Genomic DNA, 19,703 nt, shown 5'->3' on the forward strand with positions numbered 1-19,703 from the left:
TCAACCTCATTCTTCTACCTTCTCTCCATAACCTTTAGTGCCCTGACTAATTGTGAACAAGACCCAAAACTGCTCACATTATTCTAAGTGCAGTCTGACCATTGCCTTATACAGCCTCAGCATTACATCCTTGCTTTTATTTTCTACTCCTCTTGAAATGAATGAAAACATTGCATTTGCCTTCCTTACCATTGACTCAATCTGCAAGTTAACCTTTAGGGAATCGTTCACAAGGACTCACAAATCCCTCTGCACCTCTGATTTCTGAATTTGCTCTTGTTTAGAAATAGCCCATGCCTTTATTCTGTCTACCAAAGTGCATGACCATGCATTACCTGACACTATTCCATCTTTGCCCATTCTCCAAATTTATGTATTTCTGAAGAGTCCCTGCTTACTCAACACTACCTGCCCCATCCATCACATTGACCATAAAGCCATCAATTCCATCCAAATTGCTGACTTGTGAGATGAAAAGATGCAGTTCCAACACTGACTCCTGTGTAACACACCAACCAATCAGAAAATCCCTCCGTCTTTCTCCCCAGTTCAAAAATCCATTCAGAAAGCCTTTGATGGAATAGGCCTGTATAGGCAGTGTAGTACAGCGCTCGAATCAGGGCTGCTGAACCAGTGAGAACTATGTCAAACCTGAAACGCAAGGAATAGGGAAACCTGTTGTTGCATGTCATCAACATCCCTGTGACACTGCTGGTTATCAGAGCACACTCTGATACTGACTGAATTCCGTGCAACACTCCCCTGCCACCCCAGAAGCCACAAGTTCCTCAAGTGTCGAGGAGTTCTTGAGGGATTGTATTCTGAGATCTTTCTGTGTCCCACATGCACAGATGACAGTGGGTAGAGTAGATTTCAATTGATTTCCTTGAGAAGATACAAATTTCTTGCTTGTTGCTATGCAACTTTTGGCATAAAACAAGCATGGACACAACTGAATTAATTTGACTTTAAATTTCTCACTACATTGTCTCAGCAACACTCTTTAAAAGCAATTACTGTACACTCCAGTTGATAAAATTCATTCTATACTGCCCCATCAGTGCTCCTGAGGCAAAGGCAGTATGGGTCAGGTAAGGAATTAAGTTCCCACTACATTATCCCATCACACCCTCCCAGGGCAGGGCCAGTAAAGGTTAGATTTAGGCTAATGCTTCTCTTAATTTTCTGCAGAATATTGTTTTCACTCCCACACCTCAGCAGTTTACCATTACACCATGCTTTCAGGGAGGAGAGGGGAGAAGAGAGAATGTCCAGATGGACTTTGACCTCACAATCTATTCCTTATGAACATCTTGCAGCTTATCGTTTGCCTGCACTTTCTCTGCGATGTTACACTTATCAGCAGAGTTATTGTTTAATGCTGTTCTATCTCAGTGCTCTGTGTACTGATTAGATCTATATGAACAGTGTGGATGACAAGCTTTACACTATAGCTTGATACATGTAACTATAATAAACCAATACCAATTCCCCAGCCCTGATTCCCCATGAGTCATCAACATCACTCCCTAAGTAAGGGGTCAGCCTGAATGGAGCTGATGCAGGGGAGGATGGAGTCCACTGATGCCTATGACTGAGTCTGGGCATGTCTCAACCATTCAGCTTCACAGTGGAGAGGCGGTGGGCAGCAGTGGCCTTTGATCAGACACTGGGAGAGTCTGGTGTCTGGGCAGGAAATGGGGATAGGAATGATTGAAATGGCCACGTATTGGAGAGATAGATTGCAGCTGATGCATTCAAACTAAATTTAATTTTGGACAAGAAGCCAACTTCATTCCCCAGGGTGAAAGAGCATACATTCAAAATAAGGTTCTGGTACACTGTAATTTCTGCCACTCTACAGCAGGTAGCACAGCACAGTAAGAATGAGAATGAAAGCTGTGCACTCCAGTCCCAATGTGCTCCCATTATTCAGCGTGACTTTATAGGCAGCAAGTTCCTCCCGCAGCCCATCTTCAATGGCTGTGCACTTGAAGAGCCCCTTTCTCACAGGGACCTCCCCATTGAACATCAGCGGGCAGGACCCATCCTTGATGGTGCATGTAAACTGATCCTTGTTATAACTCCATGTATAGACTGCGTGGTATGACTTCACTGGGCAAGGCAGGTAGAGGTACGCTCCCGAACTGATGATCAGTTCTGTGGGCTCCTCACTCAACACCACCACATCTGCCAGAGGCAAGGAGAGAAAGGCAATTAAAATCCTGTACTGCATGGTCAACAATATTTCCTCTTCCCCCACCCTTTTCCTCTCAATTACTGCACATTGTTGCACAACAGTAGACAAAAATATTGGGAGGGGATAATAAAGAATCAAAAATCACTATCTTGTGCACCCCCATACCTCATAAGGAACACACTCTCAAGACAGAGTTCCTCTACATCACAAAGCACTGGCTGATATTCCAGTTCTGGACTATGTTTTAAGACCAGCTGGCCATTGGTTCATCTGGCCCATTGGGTCTGCTCCATCATTCGATCATGGGCAATTTATAATCCCTCACGCATTCTCCTGCCCTTGCTCCATAAACCCTGAGGCCTGTCTAATCAGTAATCTATCAACCTCTGCTTTAAATATACCAAATGACTTGACCTCCCCAGCAATCTGTGGCAATGAATTCCAGAGATTCACCACCTCTGGCTAAAGAAATTCCTCCTCATCTCTGTCTTAAAGGGACGTTCCTCTGTTCTGCGGCTGTGCCCACTATTCTCTCATTATTGGAAACGTCCTCTACACATGCACTCTATCTGGGCCTTTCAATATTAGGTAGGTTTCAATGAGATCATCCCTCATTCTTCTATATGTCAGTGAGTACAGACATATAGCCAACCAATGTTTCTTGTTAACCCTTTCCTTCCTGGTCCATTGATAGGGAGCTTCATAGAAACATAGAAAATAAGGTGCAGGAGTAGGCCATTCGGCCCTTCGAGCCTGCACCGCCATTCAGTATGATCATGGCTGATCATCCAACTCAGAACCCTGTACCTGCTTTCTCTCCATACCCCCTGATCCCTTTAGCCACAAGGGCCATATCTAACTTCCTCTTAAATTTAGCCAATGAACCGGCCTCAACTGTTTCCTGTGGCAGAGAATTCCACAGATTCACCACTCTCTGTGTGAAGAAGTTTTTCCTCATCTCGGTCCTAAAAGGCTTCCCCTTTATCCTTAAACTGTGACCCCTCGTTCTGGACTTCCCCAACATCAGAAATAATCTTCCTGCATCTAGCCTGTCCAATCCCTTTAGAAATTTATACGTTTCAATAAGATCCCCCCTCAATCTTCGAAATTCCAGTGAGTATAAGCCTAGTCGATCCAGTCTTTCTTCATATGAAAGTCCTGCCATCCCAGGAATCAATCTGGTGAACCTTCTCTGTACTCCCTCTATGGCAAGAATGTCTTTCCTCAAATTAGGGGACCAAAACTGCACACAATATTCTAGGTGCGGTCTCACCAAGGCCTTGTACAACTGCAGTAGAACCTCCCTGCTCCTGTACTCAAATCCTTTTGCTATGAATGCCAACATACCATTTGCCTTTTTCACCGCCTGCTGTACCTGCATGCCCACCTTCAATGACTGGTGTACAGTGACACCCAGGTCTCGTTGCATCTCCCCTTTTCCTAATCGGCCACCGTTCAGATAATAATCTGTTTCCCTATTCTTGCAACCAAAGTGGATAACCTCACATTTATCCATATTAAATTGCATCTGCCATGAATTTGCCCACTCACCTAACCTTTCCAAGTCACCCTGCATAATCATAGCATCCTCCTCACAGCTAACACCGCCGCCCAGCTTCGTGTCATCTCCAAACTTGGAGATGCTGCATTTAATTCCCTCGTCTAAATCATTAATATATATTGTGAACAACTGGGGTCCCAGCACTGAGCCTTGCGGTACCCCATTAGTCACTGCCTGCCATTCTGAAAAGGTCCCGTTTACTCCCACACTTTGCTTCCTGTCTGCCAACCAATTCTCTATCCACATCAATACCATGCCCCCAATACCGTGTGCTTTAAGTTTGCACACTAATCTCCTGTGTGGGACCTTGTCAAAAGCCTTTTGAAAATCTAAATATACCACATCCACTGGCTCTCTCCTATCCACTCTACTAGTTACATCTTCAATAAATTCTATAAGATTCGTCAGACATGATTTTCCTTTCACAAATCCATGCTGACTTTGTCCGATGATTTCACCTCTTTCCAAATGTGCTGTTATCACATCTTTGATAACCGACTCTAGCATTTTCCCCACCACCGATGCCAGACTAACCAGTCTATAATTCCCCGGTCTCTCTCTCCTTTTTAAAAAGTGGGGTTACATTAGCCACCCTCCAATCCTCAGGAACTAATCCAGAATCTAAGGAGTTTTGAAAAATTATCACTAGTGCATCCACTATTTCTTGGGCTACTTCCTTAAGCACTCTGGGATGCAGACCATCTGGCCCTGGGGATTTATCTGCCTTTAATCCCTTCAATTTACCTAACACCACTTCCCTAGTAACATGTATTTCCCTCAGTTCCTCCATCTCATTAGACCCTCAGTCACTTACTATTTCCGGAAGATTATTTATGTCCTCCTTAGTGAAGACAGAACCAAAGTAGTTATTCAATTGGTCTGCCATGTCTTTGTTCCCTATGATCAATTCACCTATTTCTGACTGTAAAGGACCTACATTTGTCTTGACCAATTTTTTCTTTTCATGTATCTATAAAAGCTTTTACAGTCAGTTTTTATGTTCCCTGCCAGCTTTCTCTCATAATCTTTTTTTCCCTTTCCTATTTAAGCCCTTTGTCCTCCTCTGCTGGTCTCTGAATTTCTCCCAGTCCTCAGGTGTGCCATTTTTTTTTTGCTAATTTATATGTTTCTTCTTTGGACTTGATACTACCCATAATTTCCCTTGTCAGCCACGGGTGCACTAACTTCCCTGGTTTATTCTTTTGCCAGACTGGGATGAACCATGTTGTAGTTCATCCATGCGATCTTTAAATGCTTGCAATTGCATATCCACCGTTAACCCTTTAAGTATCATTTGCCAGTCTATTTTAGGTAATTCACGTCTCATACCTTCAAAGTTACCCTTCTTTAAGTTCAGAACTTTTGTTTCTGAATTAACTATGTCACTCTCCATCTTAATGAAGAATTCCACCATATTATGGTCACTCTTACCCAAGGGGCCTCACACGACAAGATTGCTAACTAACCCTTCCTCATTGCTCAATACCCAATCAAGAATAGCCTGCTCTCTAGTTGGTTCCTCGATATGTTGGTTCAGAAAACCATCCCGCATACATTCCAAGAAATCTTCTTCCTCAGCACCCTTACCAATTTGGTTCACCCAATCTATATGTAGATTGAAGTCACCCATTATAACTACTGTTCCTTTATTGCACGCATTTCTAATTTCCTGTTTAATGCCATCCCCAATCTCACTGTACACAACTCCCACCAGCATTTTCTGCCCCTTGGTGTTATGCAGCTCTACCCATATCAATTCCATATCCTCCAGGCTAATGTCCTTCCTTTCTATTGCGTTAATCTCCTCTCTAACCAGCAATGCTACCCCACCTCCTTTTCTTTCCTGTCTATCCCTCCTGAATATTGAATAGCCCTGGATGTTGAGCTCCCATCCTTGGTCACCCTGGAGCCATGTCTCTGTGATCGCAACTATATCATATTCATTAATAACTATCTGCACATTCAATTCATCCACCTTGTTACGAATGCTCCTCACATTGACACACAAAGCCTTCAGGCTTGTTTTAACAACACTCTTAGCCCTTATACAATTATGTTGAAAAGTGGCTTTTTTTGCCCTGGATTTGCCTGCCTGCCACTTTTACTTTTCACTTTACTACTTTTTGCTTCTACCCTCATTTTACACCCCTCTGTCTCTCTGCACTTGTTCCCATCCCCCTGCCACATTAGTTTAAAACCTCCTAAACTACGGTAGCAAACGCTCCCCCTAGGACATTGGTTCCAGTCCAGCCCAGGTGCAGACCGTCCTGTTTATACTGGTCCCACCTCCCCCAGAACTGGTTCCAATGCCCCAGAAATTTGAATCCCTCCCCCTTGCACTATTTTTCAAGCCATGTATTCATCTGAAATATCCTCCTATTTCTACTCTGACTAGCATGTGGCACTGGTAGTAATCCAGAGATTATTACCTTTGTGGTCCTACTTTTTAGTTTATCTCCTAACTCCCTAAATTCACCTTGTAGGACCTCATCCCATTTTTTACCTATATCGTTGGTACCTATGTGCACCACGACCACTGGCTGTTCACCCTCCCATTCCAGAATGTCCTGCAGCCGCTCAGAGACATCCTTGACCCTTGCACCAGGGAAGCAACATACCATCCTGGAGTCTCGTCTGCAGCCGCAGAAACGCCTATCTATTCCCCTTACAAACGAATCCCCTATCACTATAGCTCTCCCACTCCTTTTCCTTCCCTCCTGTGCCGCAGAGCCACCCATGGTGCAATGAACTCGGCTGCTGCTGCCTTCCCCTGATGAGACATCTCCCCCAACAGTATCCAAAACAGTATATCTGTTTAGGAGGGAGATGACCCCAGGGGACTCCTGCACTACCTGCCTACTGCTACACTGTCTAGTGGCCACCCCTTCCCTTTCTGCTTGTGTAGCCTTTACCTGCGGTGTGGCCAACTCACTGAACGTGCTATTCACGACTTTCTCAGCATTGCGGATGCTCCAGTACGAATCCAATTGCAGCTCCAGACGTTCAATGCGGTCTGCCAGAAGCTGCAGTTGGACACACTTCCTGCACACATAGTCATCAGGGACACTGGAAGTATCCCTGATTTCCCACATGCTGCAGGATGAACAAACCACAAGGCCAATCTCAACTGCCATGATGTACCCAATACTTGCCTCAACTTTTGAAACTTTCTCCTTTGAAAGGAACTTACCCGGCCTTACCTCACTTGGAGTGAAGCCTCTTCTCATGGAAGCCTCTCAAGTCAAAGCCTCAAATCTCCACTCCTTCACTGGCCCGCCCACTCACTCACAGGCTGCTCTGCTTGCTTTTCAAACTGCTTGGTCACCTGACCTCAATTGCCCAGTCATCTGCTTTCTGCTGATTTTGAGCTATTCAAATCTTGATTGTCTAATCAGCGGCTTTCTGCTGAGCTATTCAAATCTTGATTGACTTGATTGCACAGTCCCACTGCCAAAACTGCCAGAATCTCTCAAGTCAAAGCCTCAAATCTCCACTCCTTCACTGGCCCACTCACTCACTGGCCGCTTTCCACACAATGTACACAATGAGGTATTTGGTCCTAATGTAGGGTCCCAGCCCAAAGCATTGATTGTTTATTCCCCTCCATAGTTGCAGCTGGATCTGCTGAGTACCTCCAGCATTTTGTGTGTGTGTTGGACATGAAAAGCTGCAGTCCCCTGTGGAACTGCAAACTCCACGAATCGGTGGTAGCTGTGCTGAAAAGGCTTCCTTTATCCCCCACTCCCTGACTTCTGCCAGGCAGCCAATCTTCTATCTGTGCAAGAGCTTTGTCTCCAATACCAAGGACTCTTGTTAGCAGATGTATGAAGGCTTAACTTGTGATGTCCCATGGAATTGGATAGTCCAAGGTAACCCATTGAAAACTGGCCTGGTGTGCTGGGGAATGGGAACCAGGGGCTGTGATGTTGTGGTAGATGACAGCCTGATGGAAATTACCTGATGCACCGTCGCAAACAGACACATTGAGCTGATCGATGTTCTGGACAACATCACTGCAAAAAGAACAAACCACACTGATAAACATAGATAATAACATTCCCATGTCTTTGTGATATTTATTAGCTCTGTACTTGGAGTAAGTCTGTTATGACCCTTCACTGTGTCTAGGAAAGTTGAGCTGAGAAAATCAAGCGTGTACCTGCCTTGAGAGTGTGTGACAGGACAGTATGAAGGGATCTTCAGTCTGTGTCTGAACCCAGGAGTGTGTGTTTGGCCAGTATAGATGGAGCATCACTCTGTCTCTGACCCTGGTAGTGTTCAAAAATATATTTTTAAATCTGCAAAAACGTTGAAAATCTGAATTAACAACAGAAATTACTGGAAAATTTCAGCAGGCCACTCAGTAAAAGGAACTGGGTTAACATTTCAAGTCAGTGATGCTTTGTCACAAATGGATAAGAGAGAAAGAGACTTACAACTGAATTATAAACCCAGTTACTTCTTCTGTTCTGTTGCCTGACCTGCTCAATATTTCCAGAATGTTCTATTTACACTTTCGATGGACAGTATGGCTCTGTGCTTGCTAGCTAATTCTAGCCACTCCTGTAGAAGGAAATCAGGAGGGCGAAAAGCAGGTGCGAGTTTACTTTAGCAGACAAGCTGAAGGAGAATCCTAAGGGCTTATACAGATATATTAACAGAAAAAGGATAGCAAGGGATAAAATTTGTCCTCTGTAAGATCAGAACAGTAATCTGTGTTTGGAGTCAAAAGAGATGGAGTGATCTTAAATGCATTTTTTGCATCTGTATTTACTTGGGAGACAAACAGAGCCTATAGAAATGATGCAAAGTAGCAACAAGGTCGAGAGCCCTATACAGATTACACAAGAGGAGGTGTATGCTGTCTCGAGGCAAATTAGGGTGGATAAATCCCCAGGGCCTGACAATATGTTCCATGAGCCTGTGTGAGGCTAGTACAGAAACTGCAGGGGTCCTAGCAGAATATCTAAAACATCCTTAGCCATGTGTGAGGTGCTGAGGAGAATAGCTAATGTTGTTCTACTGTTTTAAGAAAGGCTCTGAGACTAAGCCAGGAAATTATAGGCCAGTGAGCTTGACATTAGTAGTGGAAAAGTTATTGGAAAGTATTCTAAGGGACTGAATATTTATGGATAGAGGTGGACTGATTTGGGGTAGTTAGTAAGGTTTGTGTGTGATAAGTAACCAATTTTAGAGTGTATTCAGGATGTTTTGATGAAGGCAAGGCAATGGATGTTGTCTGCATGAACTTATCAAGACCTTTGACAAGGTCCTGCATGGACTGGTCCAGAAAGTTCACTCATTTGGCATTCAGGATGGAGTATTTAATTCAACTCAACCTTGGCTTTGTGGGGGCAGCCACAGTAGATGGTTGGCTCTCTGACTGAGGCCTGTGACCAGTGATGTGCCATGGGGATCAATGATGTGCCTGTTGTTTATCATCTATATTAAAGATCAGCAAGTTTGTGGATGACACCAAGATTTAGGGCATAGTGAACAGCAAAGAAGACAATCAAAGCTTACAGCGGGATCTGGACCAGCCAGGAAAATGGGCTGAAAATTTTCAGGTGGAAATTAATGCAGAGAAGTGTGAGGTGTTGCGTTTTGGCAGAACAAACCAGGGTAAGATCTGAACCTGGTCTTTAGCCTATTCCCATCTACCTCACTGACACTATCCCTCTATCCCTCTCCCATCCACGTAACTATCTAAACTTCACTGATTCTCCTCACCACCATCTCAGTGAAGAAGTTACCCCTCATGTTCACCCTAAACCTGTACTTTAGTTCTAGTCTCACCCAACCTTGGGGGGGGGGGGGGAAAGCAAGCCTGTATTTACCACATCTATACTAATGCCTTGGTAGCATAGCAGTTAGCACAATGCTATTACACCTCGGGGAAGGTGGTGGGGGTGGGTTCCAGAGTTTGGAGTTTTGCATTACGGTCTGTATTAGGCACCTGTAAGTAGTTTATAGATAGAGATATACAAAATTGAGGGTAAATGCCAGCAGGATTTTTTTTCCACTGAGGTTGGCTAGGACAACAATCAGAGGTCATGGGTTAAGGGTGGAAACTGAGAAATTTTAAAGGGAACATGAGGGGAAACTTCTTCACTCAGATGGTCCTGAGAGTGTGCAACAAACTGCCAGCACAAGTGGTTTATGCAAACTATTTCAATGTTTAAGCAAAATGTGGATAGGTACATGGAAGGAGGGCTATAGTCCCAGTGGAGGTTGATGCGAGTAGGCAGTGTAAATGGTTTCCACATGGACTGGATGGGTCAAAGGGCCTGTGTCTATGGTGTACTTTTTAAATGACTGATGTTTGTCATGTTTGTGGATGAGAACCTATCAAGCTATGGATATTAAAAGATGTCTTTTTCGATCTAGGGTCTGTACAGCAATGAAGAAACGGCAACCAAGTGAGAGAAGTGATGCAGAGGGAAAAGGAAAAAATGGAGCCTGAGCAAGGCAGAGTGGGGACAAGGAGCATTGTAATGAGGTTGGTCAAAAGGGGTCTGTTAATAACATGTACCTGTCTGTAACACTGAGGGTTCGAGGGACAGCCACACACTCCCCACTGGTTCTGTTCCATCCGCAGTATGGGTCCCTGGCAGCAACACACTGTACACACGTGCTGCCGTAGTCTGCACAGTTGGCGAGTGGGAGCCGCACCATCTCCACTGGTGTTCCAACATACAGATGGCCCTGAAAGGGATCAAACCATTCCAAGTCAGTGTTGCGTGTCCTCCACACCCTGTTGCTGATGCTAATAGTTCGTTCTGTGAATAGGACTACTGATTATGTGAGCAAATGAAGCAATTTGTGCACTGATGTTACGTGCTTTCAGTTGAAATCCTTGAATCTCAACTCGTTTGGTTATTGCAGTCCCAGAGGTGACAGATGGAAAATGGAACAAGGTAGCTTACATCAATCGCTGCCAAGGTACAGGACTGGATGGGCACTGGGGTCAATCTGTGCCCTCCTGGAGATGAGTGCAGTTCATTATTTGAAGATAAAAAGATTAGCTTTATTTATCACCTGTACCATGCATCAAAACAAGAAGTGTCATAGACCACTTCAGCACAGAAACAGGTCCTTTGGCCAATCTAGTCCATGCCAGTCCAATCGACCCATACCTGGACCATAGTCCTCCATACCACTCCCATCCAAACTTCTCTTAACTGTTGCAATCAAACATTGAAATACATCGTTTGCATTAGTATTTTATTTTGTGATTATGCCGGGAGCAGCCCGACATACTTCCATCATCAATCTTGCATGCCCACAACTCAGTAACCCTAACCTGTATGTCGGTTGGCATGTGGGAGGAAACCACAGCACCCAAAGAGTACCCACGCAGTCACGGGGAGAGCATACAAACTCCTTACAGTCAATAGCAGGAACTGAACCTTGGTCTTCCTATCGTTGACACTGTAAAGCATTACGTTAACTGCTAATGGCATACTGCCCTTGTCTTTCCCCGTCAGAACATTACCATGCTCGAGTCCAGTGTCATGGTGGAGACGGGAGCTTCAGTCGTAAAGGGGCTAAGCTCTGAAATGATGAAGGACTTCCCGCTGTTGAGTAGAACTTTATGGATTTTCCCATTACCTTGAAAAGAAAATACAAATGTCATGGCTACAGGGCATCCTTCACATCTGCCCCATTCACAGGCTATGTAAATAAGGCATAGGAGCATGAAAGCATTCATTGAGTCATACAACATGGAAACAAGCCCTCCGACGCAACTTGTCTGTACTGACGATGTTGTCCGGTGAACTAGTCCCCTCTGAGAGTGTTTGGCCCGAACTCTTTCCTATCCATTAACTTATCTAGATGGCTTTTAAATGTTGCTAATGCCCCAGCTTTGACCACTATTTCTGGCTTCTCATTCCATATATGAATCACCTTTTGTGTGAAGAAGCTGCCCCTGATGACCCTTTTAAATCTCTCACCTCTAATCTTAAACCAATCCCCTCTGCTTTTAGCCCATCACTGGGAAAATACCTCTTTCACCTTGCCTTTGCCCTTTATAATCTTATATAGCCGAATCAGGTTGCTCCTCTCTCTCCTGTGTTACAGGGAATAAAGTCCCAGTCTACACAACTTCAGCTTGTAACTCGGAGCCCCAAATCTAAGCAACATCCTGGTAAATCTCTTCTGCGCTCTTTCTAGTTTGGTATCATCTTTCCTACAACAGGATGACAAAAACTGTACACAATGCTCCCAAGCGTGGTCTCACCAGTGTCTTGTGTAACTGTAATATAACTCCCCAACTCTGCACTCAGTGCCCTGACTAATGAAGGTCAGTGTGCCAAACAACTTTCTTCGCCACTATGTATACTTGTTATCCCACAAGGCCATAACTGATGTTCTACCTCAACACCATTTCACAGTGCTATCCTGCTTGGTTGTTACTCGAATGGCAGACCTGTCAACTAAGGAATCCATATGGCAAATCCCTCTATAGCAACCAAGTACGTCCTTCTGTGAATAGGGAGCTGAATCTGTACACAATACTCCACATAACTGTTGTAAGGCATTCCTACTCTCCTTTAGCAAAAAGGGCCAACATACCATTTGTGTTCCCTGTTGTCTGCTATACCTACTTTGTCAGTCCATGGCCACCTCCACTGCCATGATGAGGCCACTGTCGGGTTGGAAGAGCAACTCATTTTCTGTCTGGATAGCCTCTAACCTGACAGCATGAATGTCAATTTCTCTAACTTCTGGTGATTTCTCCCCACTCATTCTCTTTTTCCATTTCCCATTTTGACTCCCCTCTTAACCTTCTCACTTGCCTATCACCTGTCCCTGGTCTCTCTGCTCCTTCACTTTCTCTCATGATCCACTCTCCTCTATCAGATTCTTTCCTCTGCCCTTTACTTCATCCATCTATCACCTCCCAGCTTCTCACTTCATCCCCCTCTCCCCCTCCTACTCACCTTGCTGCTCACCTATCATTTGCTAGCTTGTAGCACCACCTTATTCTGGCTGCTTCACCCTTCCTTTGCAGACTTTATTAAGGATCTCAGCCTGAAAGGTCAAATATTTATTCCTCTCTATGGGTGCTGCCTAACCTGCTAAATTCCTCGAACATTTGTAATCATTGCACCTAAAATCATGCTGGTTTTCAAGTGGTGTATGTAAAATGACTTGTAAGTATTTTGTTGCCTCTCTCAATTTATGTAAAAAAAACTTGCCATCTGTGTGAAAGGATGGCTCAGATAGCACATCTGTTTCATTCACAGGAGGTTTACAAGAATGATCATGGGAATGAATGGGTTAACATATAAAGAATATTTGATGGCTCTACACCTGTATTCACTGGAGTTTAGAAAAATGAAGCTGGATCCCATTGAAACTTACTAAATATTGAAAGGCCTAGATAAAGTAGACATGGAGAGGAGGTTTCCAATAGTGGGGATGTCTAGGTCCCAAGGACACAGCCTCAATATAAGGATGTCCCTTTTGAATAGAGATGAAGAGGAGTTTTTTTAAGCCGAAGGGTGGTGAACCTGTGGAAGTTATTGCCACAGACGGCAGGGGAGACCAAGTCAGTGGGTATATTTAGGTGAAGGTTGATAGGTTCTTGATTAGTAAGGCGTCAAAGGTTACAGAGAGACGTCAAAAGAATAAGGTTGAAGGGGATAATAAAACAGCCAGATTTGATGGGCCGAATGGCCTAATTCTGCCCTTATGTCTTATGGTCTTTCTCTACCAGTGGATGCCATTGCATTGTCCCTTGTTGAACAGTTTGCCTGATCATTTAGCTTCCCCTTGAAGCCTCCCTGCCTCGACTGATCTTCACACCTTGTTCCATGCCTCACCAGACCTGGAACTAGTACAGTTATATTTAATGTAGTCTGTAAATAGCCTGCAGTTGGGCCTCAATTCTTGGAATTTCCCACCTGTCACAGCCCACCAAACTGAGACATGCTAGTCTGCTGAATGTATCGTACCTGTACCAAGGAATAGGACATGATAGACGTCCTGGTTGGCCCCCTTCACTCTGTCTGCTGTAATTCTAGTGTAATTGTTGTGCTTCATAACGTAGAGTGGGTGATTCAATAATGGGTAGACAGGCTCCTCAATTTCTGGAAAGCTTCTGATGGCTTGAATGACTTTGGGTGGGGTCCCCTTGATGCACTGTGGAAATGAAGCCATTTAGTCATTTTTTTTCAGTCTGTCCAGTTCTCATTTTTGACCAGACATCTAGCCACCATGAACACCCCATCGATGCATCTCAATCAAAGGATTTGGAAACTAAAGAAGTGGGCTTGTAGTCCATTCAGCCCATCAAGCCTGCCTGGCCATCCAGTAAAGTCTCACCATTCTGAGGTGTGGCCTTGACCCCCAAATATCATCCAAATCCTTATGTTCCAATTTCTTCTTACCCAAGTGGAATAGAACCACTGAATTCTGAGTTAAGGACATACCTTAAACAGGAATAGCAATTTGGCCCCTCAAGCCTGCTTTGCCATTCAGTAGATCATGGCTGATCTGTCCATGGACTCAGCTCCTCCATAACCCCTGCTAGGTAAAAATCTATCTATCTTAAATATATTTAAAGAGGTAGCCTCTAACCCCTGGCTAGAGAATTCTAGAGATTCACTTCTCTCTGGGAAAAGCAATTCCTCCTCATCTCCAGGAGGGGAGATGATGGCCTGAAAGAGGAAGAAGGGGAGAGGGAAGAATTTCATTTCCTTTAGTGTCCTGAAAAAAATTTGTTTCTCTGGATCTTTCCAGTCTGAAGAAACTTATTCACCGTACATCTCCATCAAGCTACCTCTCACTGATCGCCCCTGTCCTAAACACCAGTAAGTACTGAGCCAACTGGCTCAAACCTTCCTCTTTGCAGTAACCAGTCCTCTGCACCACTCTGAAAGCCAGTGTATCCTCCTTTAGCAAGGTATTCAAAACTGCACACAGCCTAGAAGGCATCATCAATACCCAACTGCTCAAGACTTCAAGTCATAGCATCATACTGCAAGGGTACAGGCCCTACAGTCCAACTGGTTCATTCAAGTTGATGGGGTGGTTAAGACTGCATATAGTATGTTGGCCTTCATTAGTCAGGGGATTGTGTTCTAGCCACATGATAACGTTGCAGCACTATAAAACCCAAGCTAGAATATACTCGGAATATTGTGTTCACTTCTGGTTGCCTCATTATGGGAAGGATGTGGAAGCTGTAGATAGGTTGCAAAGGAGTTTTACCAGGATGTTTGCCGGGATTGGAAAGCATACATTGAGAAGATTGAGTGAACTACAGCCTTTCTGTTTGGAGTGAAGGAGGATGAGAGGTGACTTGATAAAGATGTACAAGATGATAAGAGGCATAAATAGAGTGGATAGCCAGTGCCTATTTCACATGGCAGCAATGATTAATATGAGAGGGTATCCTTTTGAGATGATTGAAGGAAAGTATGGGGGGGGGGAGTGCAATATCAGAAGTAGATTTCTTTTGCACAGAGTGGCGAGTGCATAAAATCCACTGCCCGGGTGGTGGTAGAGGCAGATACATTAGGAACGTTTCAGAGACTCTTAGATAGGGACATGGATGAAAGAAAAATATAGGGCTATGTGGGAGGAAAGAGTTCAATTGAACTTAGAGTAGGTTAAAGGACACAGCATTGTAGGCTAAAGGGCCTGTACTGTGCCCTTTGGTGTGGTCTGTGTTTGAGATGTCAGAGATTTGTATGCACTACTGGGGGTGGTGGTAGAGGCTAATACAATAAGGACATTGTGAAGGCGGTTAAATAGGCACATGAATGTCAGAAAGGCTGTGTAGGTGGAAAAGCTAGATTGTGGAGTAGGTTTATGTAGGTCGGCACAACTTGTGGGCTGAAAGGCCTATGCTATGCTGTGCTTTACTGTGTTCTGTTGCCCCTGCCAACCAAAATTCCCATCTAAGCTTGTCCATTTGCCCATGTTTGTCCCTCCAAACCTTTTCTCCTACACATCTCTGCTTCTGTCCTCTACAACATAGATTTTGGTCCAAGCCATGAATGGGCAAGAACACACTGAACTCATTCCCAAAACTGCCATACCGTTCCTGGCCGCTGGCCCCCAGGTAGGTTGCCGGTGAAGCCCTTCAGTTTTGGGTTTCGGAATGCCCGCTCTATGTCCGACTGGGAATAGGCACAGATACCAGTGGAATTCCTGCAGAGAGTAGAATGTCAGAAAATTAGGTCCGTGAGCACCAGTCACTGCAGTGCCATGTTTTCTGGAAAACTCATCCTCCCCCTCCAGTTTCAGTCAGTTTACCAGCAGCTTGTGAAGGTGCCAGCAAGGATGGGCATCACACTGACCAGGATTGAAGACTGTTGGGTCATTGCACACATTAAATAGGGAAAAAAACGTGTTTCAGCCTGAAACACCAACTGTTTATTCTCTCCATAGAGACTGGCTGCCCTGCTGGGTCTCTCCAGCATTTTGTGTATGTTGCTCTGGATTTACAGCATTTGCAGAATCTCTTGTGTTTATGACTTGCTGCTCCGCTGTAGAGTTTCTTGAGATATACCTACCCTGAAGAAGTTAAATCTTCTCAACAGGAGTTCAGTGAGACCCTCTCTCACTGCTCCCCCTCTGTGATCTCTGCTACCCTTCAACTCTTCGACCTTGTGCTCACCCAGACTTCTATCTTTCCCACCTAACAGCTGCCCAACTTGTACTCCTCCCTCTCCCCCACCTTATTCTGGCTTCTTCTACCTTCCTTTCTAGTCCTGTTGAAGGATCTTAGCCCAAAATGTAGACTGTTATGTAGATGCTGCCTGACCTTCTGAGTTCCTCCATCATTTTGTACGTTACACTACAACAGGCAGACTGGGTGGTAAATCACAAAATGTGGAGTGGAATCTATCACATTCGATTCACAGGGAACTTCCACTCACCACAAGCTGGAGAAGACTCCGTAGACTATGCTGTTCCTTGGATCATCTTCCGCATGCAGGACAAAAGCGTCTTCAATCTTGTTGAAGAGCCTGGATTCTGCTGGAAAGCCACAGATGAGTCGTGCCTTCAAGAACGTGGTAAACGAGTCTTGACCAGCCGCCTTCGATCCACCTTCGTCAATCTGGCAGAGCCCAAAAAAGTGTAACCAGACAGGCAGATTTGGGAAAATCTTGCTGGGAATGGTGATATGGGGCAGTGGTCCAGGACTAAGAGTTGTCAGCTCATTCTGCATATCAGAGTTAGCATCAGGGCTCAGCCTTAAGTTGAGATAATAAGAAGGCAATCAGTTTTCTGAATGCCTCTGACCTCCAATGACACTCATCAGATGTACTTTGAAACATACTGAGAAATGTGTCATTTGCGGCAATAACCAACACATTATGAAGATTGTGCTGGGGATAGCCCGCAAGTGTTGGATACCAATATAGCATGCCCACAACTTACTAACCCTAATCCTTATGTCTTTCGAATGTAGGAGGAAACTAGAGCACCTGAGCATATCCTCGTGGTCAAAGGGAGCATGTACAAACCACTTACAGCAATTGAACCCCAATTTTGTTTTACTTATTTAGAAATACAGTGCAGAACTAGCTTTCCAGCCCAATGAGCCACACCACCCAGCAACCCAACTATTTAACACTAATCTTATTTACTGCCCATTACGCTGCTGGCGTTTAGGGGAGCAATGAAGGTCCTCCATCTCTAGTGGTATGTAGGGCTTCCTTTATCAGGTCAGTACTTTCCTCTCTGTTTTCACTACTGTCCGTCATTCAGGTCCTGGGTGGAGACTCAGGAATACCGTCACATGCAGATGTAGAAGGAATCTTCATTGCTTTTTTATAACAGTTTTGTTTTACCAGTCAGGGTTGTTAGTTCTAAGCTGAACTCCCGAACCAGGAGTTCCAGCGGACCACTATTAGTCTTACCCCTACCCTTTGACCTGTTAGGTATCGGTGACCCTACCTAGACCCAAAGCATAAAACCCTGACTCCAGCTAACATAGCTGAACATTGGAGAGTTTATTGAAGCAAGCAAGCCTCCAAAACCTATGACAATTTGTGGTCCTCTTGGAGGTAACACTAGGCTAATCACCAAACAACTTATAATGACCAATTAAGCTACTAACCAGTACGTCTTTGGACTGTGGTGGTGTTGTAATGGTGTACCATACAACACCTTCCTTTGCTCCGTTGACCTTGTTCCTTGCTCAGACTTGAGAGAGACATCCCCTACTTCTGCACCTGTAGAGGGGGGAAAGTTTCAGCTCCCCACCCCCCCAGGTGTTATTCCCTAGTAAAATGTCCCAAGTGTGTGTCAGGATCCAAGTAGTGAATGTTGTAAATGGTTTTAATGCTGATCCAGGTCCATCTTACCTTACAGACACGTCCAACATAGGCCCTGTAAGGTTCTCCATCTAACGCAATACTGCCATTGGTCTCCCTGAAGAAGAAGTAAACCTCATCCTTGCTCCTGTCTTTCATTTGAATCCAAGCAGATCCCACAAATGTTGGATCTAACAGGGAAGAAAATGCAGACTTGTGACTCAGGTTTATTGTCACTGACATATTGTGAAATTTGTTGCTTTGCAATAGCAGTACAGTACAGTGCATAAATTGCTATACAATAGGAAATATAAAAAATATAGTGCAAAGTTAAAAGCAAAATAGTGAGGAAGTGTTCATGGACTTTGCAGAAATGTGCGCCACAGTTGTATAGAGGATTACACATGGGGTGTCAGTTTGGAGTTCAATTCCAACGTCATCTATTAGGAGTCTCTGTATGTCCTCCCCATGAACATGTGGGTTTCCTCCAGGTTTTCTGGTTTCCTTCCACAGTCCAAAGATGTACCAATTAGTAGGTTAATTGGTCATTGCAAATTGCCCCCTGATTAGGCTAGGGTTAAATCAGATTGTTTTTGGTAGTGTGGCTCGAAGGGCCATAAGGACCTGTTCCACACTGTACCTCTAAATAAAATAAAATAAATAAAAATTCTGATGGCTGAGAGGAAGAAGCTGTTCCCAAAACGCTGAGTGTACATCTTCAGGATCTTCTAAGCAACCATACTTTAACATAATGTCCTGGATATGTGTATCTGTATTGATTTCATCAGTGTGACAGGGGCCTATGAGGGCACGTATAGCTTGGATTAAGTGCCTGATTGATTCTATGGTGCCTCTGACAGTGTTGATACTGCACAGTAGGAGAGCCTAGGTGAAGAACTGGAACTGCTACCACCTAAGTGGTGAGTCAGTCCTTGTGTGGGGAAGTTACCTCATTGGTGTGGCTTCTCTGAGCAGCTGAACATTACTTACTCTGGAACCATTTGTCCTCAGACTTCAGGTGTTTCATCCGCCCATAACTGCGCTGAATGGAACCACTGTTCTGGCTCGTGCTGCTAATGGCTGAGTACAGGTCTTCACCTAGAGCCAAAAGAGGAATGAGACACGACTGAGTAACTATGCTGAATCTGGATGGATCTCTGCTGATATCACTGGACAATAAAGAGTTTGTTTCCTGAACAAAATAGAGTGCAGAGGAGATTTGCAAGGATGTTACCTGGATTGGAGAATATACCAATGATAATAGGTTGAGTGTACTTGGCCTTTTCTTCTTGGAGTGACGGAGGATGAGAGGTGACCTGATCAAGGTGTACAAGATGATGAGGGGCATTGAACGTGTGGATAGCCAGAGGCTTTTTCCCAGGGCTAAAATGACTAACACGAGGGGGCATAGTTTTAAGGTGCCTGGAAATGGGTACTGAGGGGTAAGGTTTTCAGAGTGATGGGTGCATGGAATGCACTGGCGGCATTGGTGGTAGCAGATACAATAGGGTCTTTTAAGAGTCTCTTGGGTAGGTAATTGGAGCTTAGAAAAATAGAAGGCTATGTGGTAAGGTAATTCTAGGCAGTTTCGAGAGTAGGTTACATGGTCGGCACAACATTGTGGGCCGAAGGGCCTGTAATGTGCTGTAAATTTCTATGTTCT

General features: G+C 44.5%; 2 protein-coding genes across 4 annotated transcripts in view; one reads left to right on the top strand and one right to left on the bottom strand.

Moving 5' to 3' along the window:
• LOC140735850 (semaphorin-4B-like) overlaps positions 1-19,703 on the top strand; it is a 104,777-nt gene that overhangs the window by 2,935 nt on the left and 82,139 nt on the right. For all 3 annotated transcript variants that reach the window (XM_073061377.1, XM_073061376.1, XM_073061378.1), the window contains exon 2: positions 10,149-10,260. The gene's annotated coding sequence lies outside the window, so the exon portion shown is untranslated. The remainder of the gene's footprint in view (positions 1-10,148; positions 10,261-19,703) is intronic.
• The window catches only part of LOC140735852 (semaphorin-7A), a 35,636-nt gene continuing 17,682 nt past the window's right edge, over positions 1,750-19,703 (bottom strand). The window contains exons 6-14 of the mRNA XM_073061379.1: positions 19,031-19,138; positions 18,092-18,231; positions 16,658-16,839; positions 15,815-15,926; positions 13,724-13,910; positions 11,257-11,372; positions 10,294-10,466; positions 7,719-7,774; positions 1,750-2,190 (exon numbers count right to left, since the gene is read on the bottom strand). Of these exons, the coding sequence (XP_072917480.1) occupies positions 1,859-2,190; positions 7,719-7,774; positions 10,294-10,466; positions 11,257-11,372; positions 13,724-13,910; positions 15,815-15,926; positions 16,658-16,839; positions 18,092-18,231; positions 19,031-19,138 (1,406 nt within the window). The 3' untranslated portion in view covers positions 1,750-1,858. The remainder of the gene's footprint in view (positions 2,191-7,718; positions 7,775-10,293; positions 10,467-11,256; positions 11,373-13,723; positions 13,911-15,814; positions 15,927-16,657; positions 16,840-18,091; positions 18,232-19,030; positions 19,139-19,703) is intronic.

The sequence above is a fragment of the Hemitrygon akajei genome, chromosome 11 (genome assembly GCF_048418815.1).
Source record: "Hemitrygon akajei chromosome 11, sHemAka1.3, whole genome shotgun sequence".
NCBI lineage: Eukaryota > Metazoa > Chordata > Chondrichthyes > Myliobatiformes > Dasyatidae > Hemitrygon > Hemitrygon akajei.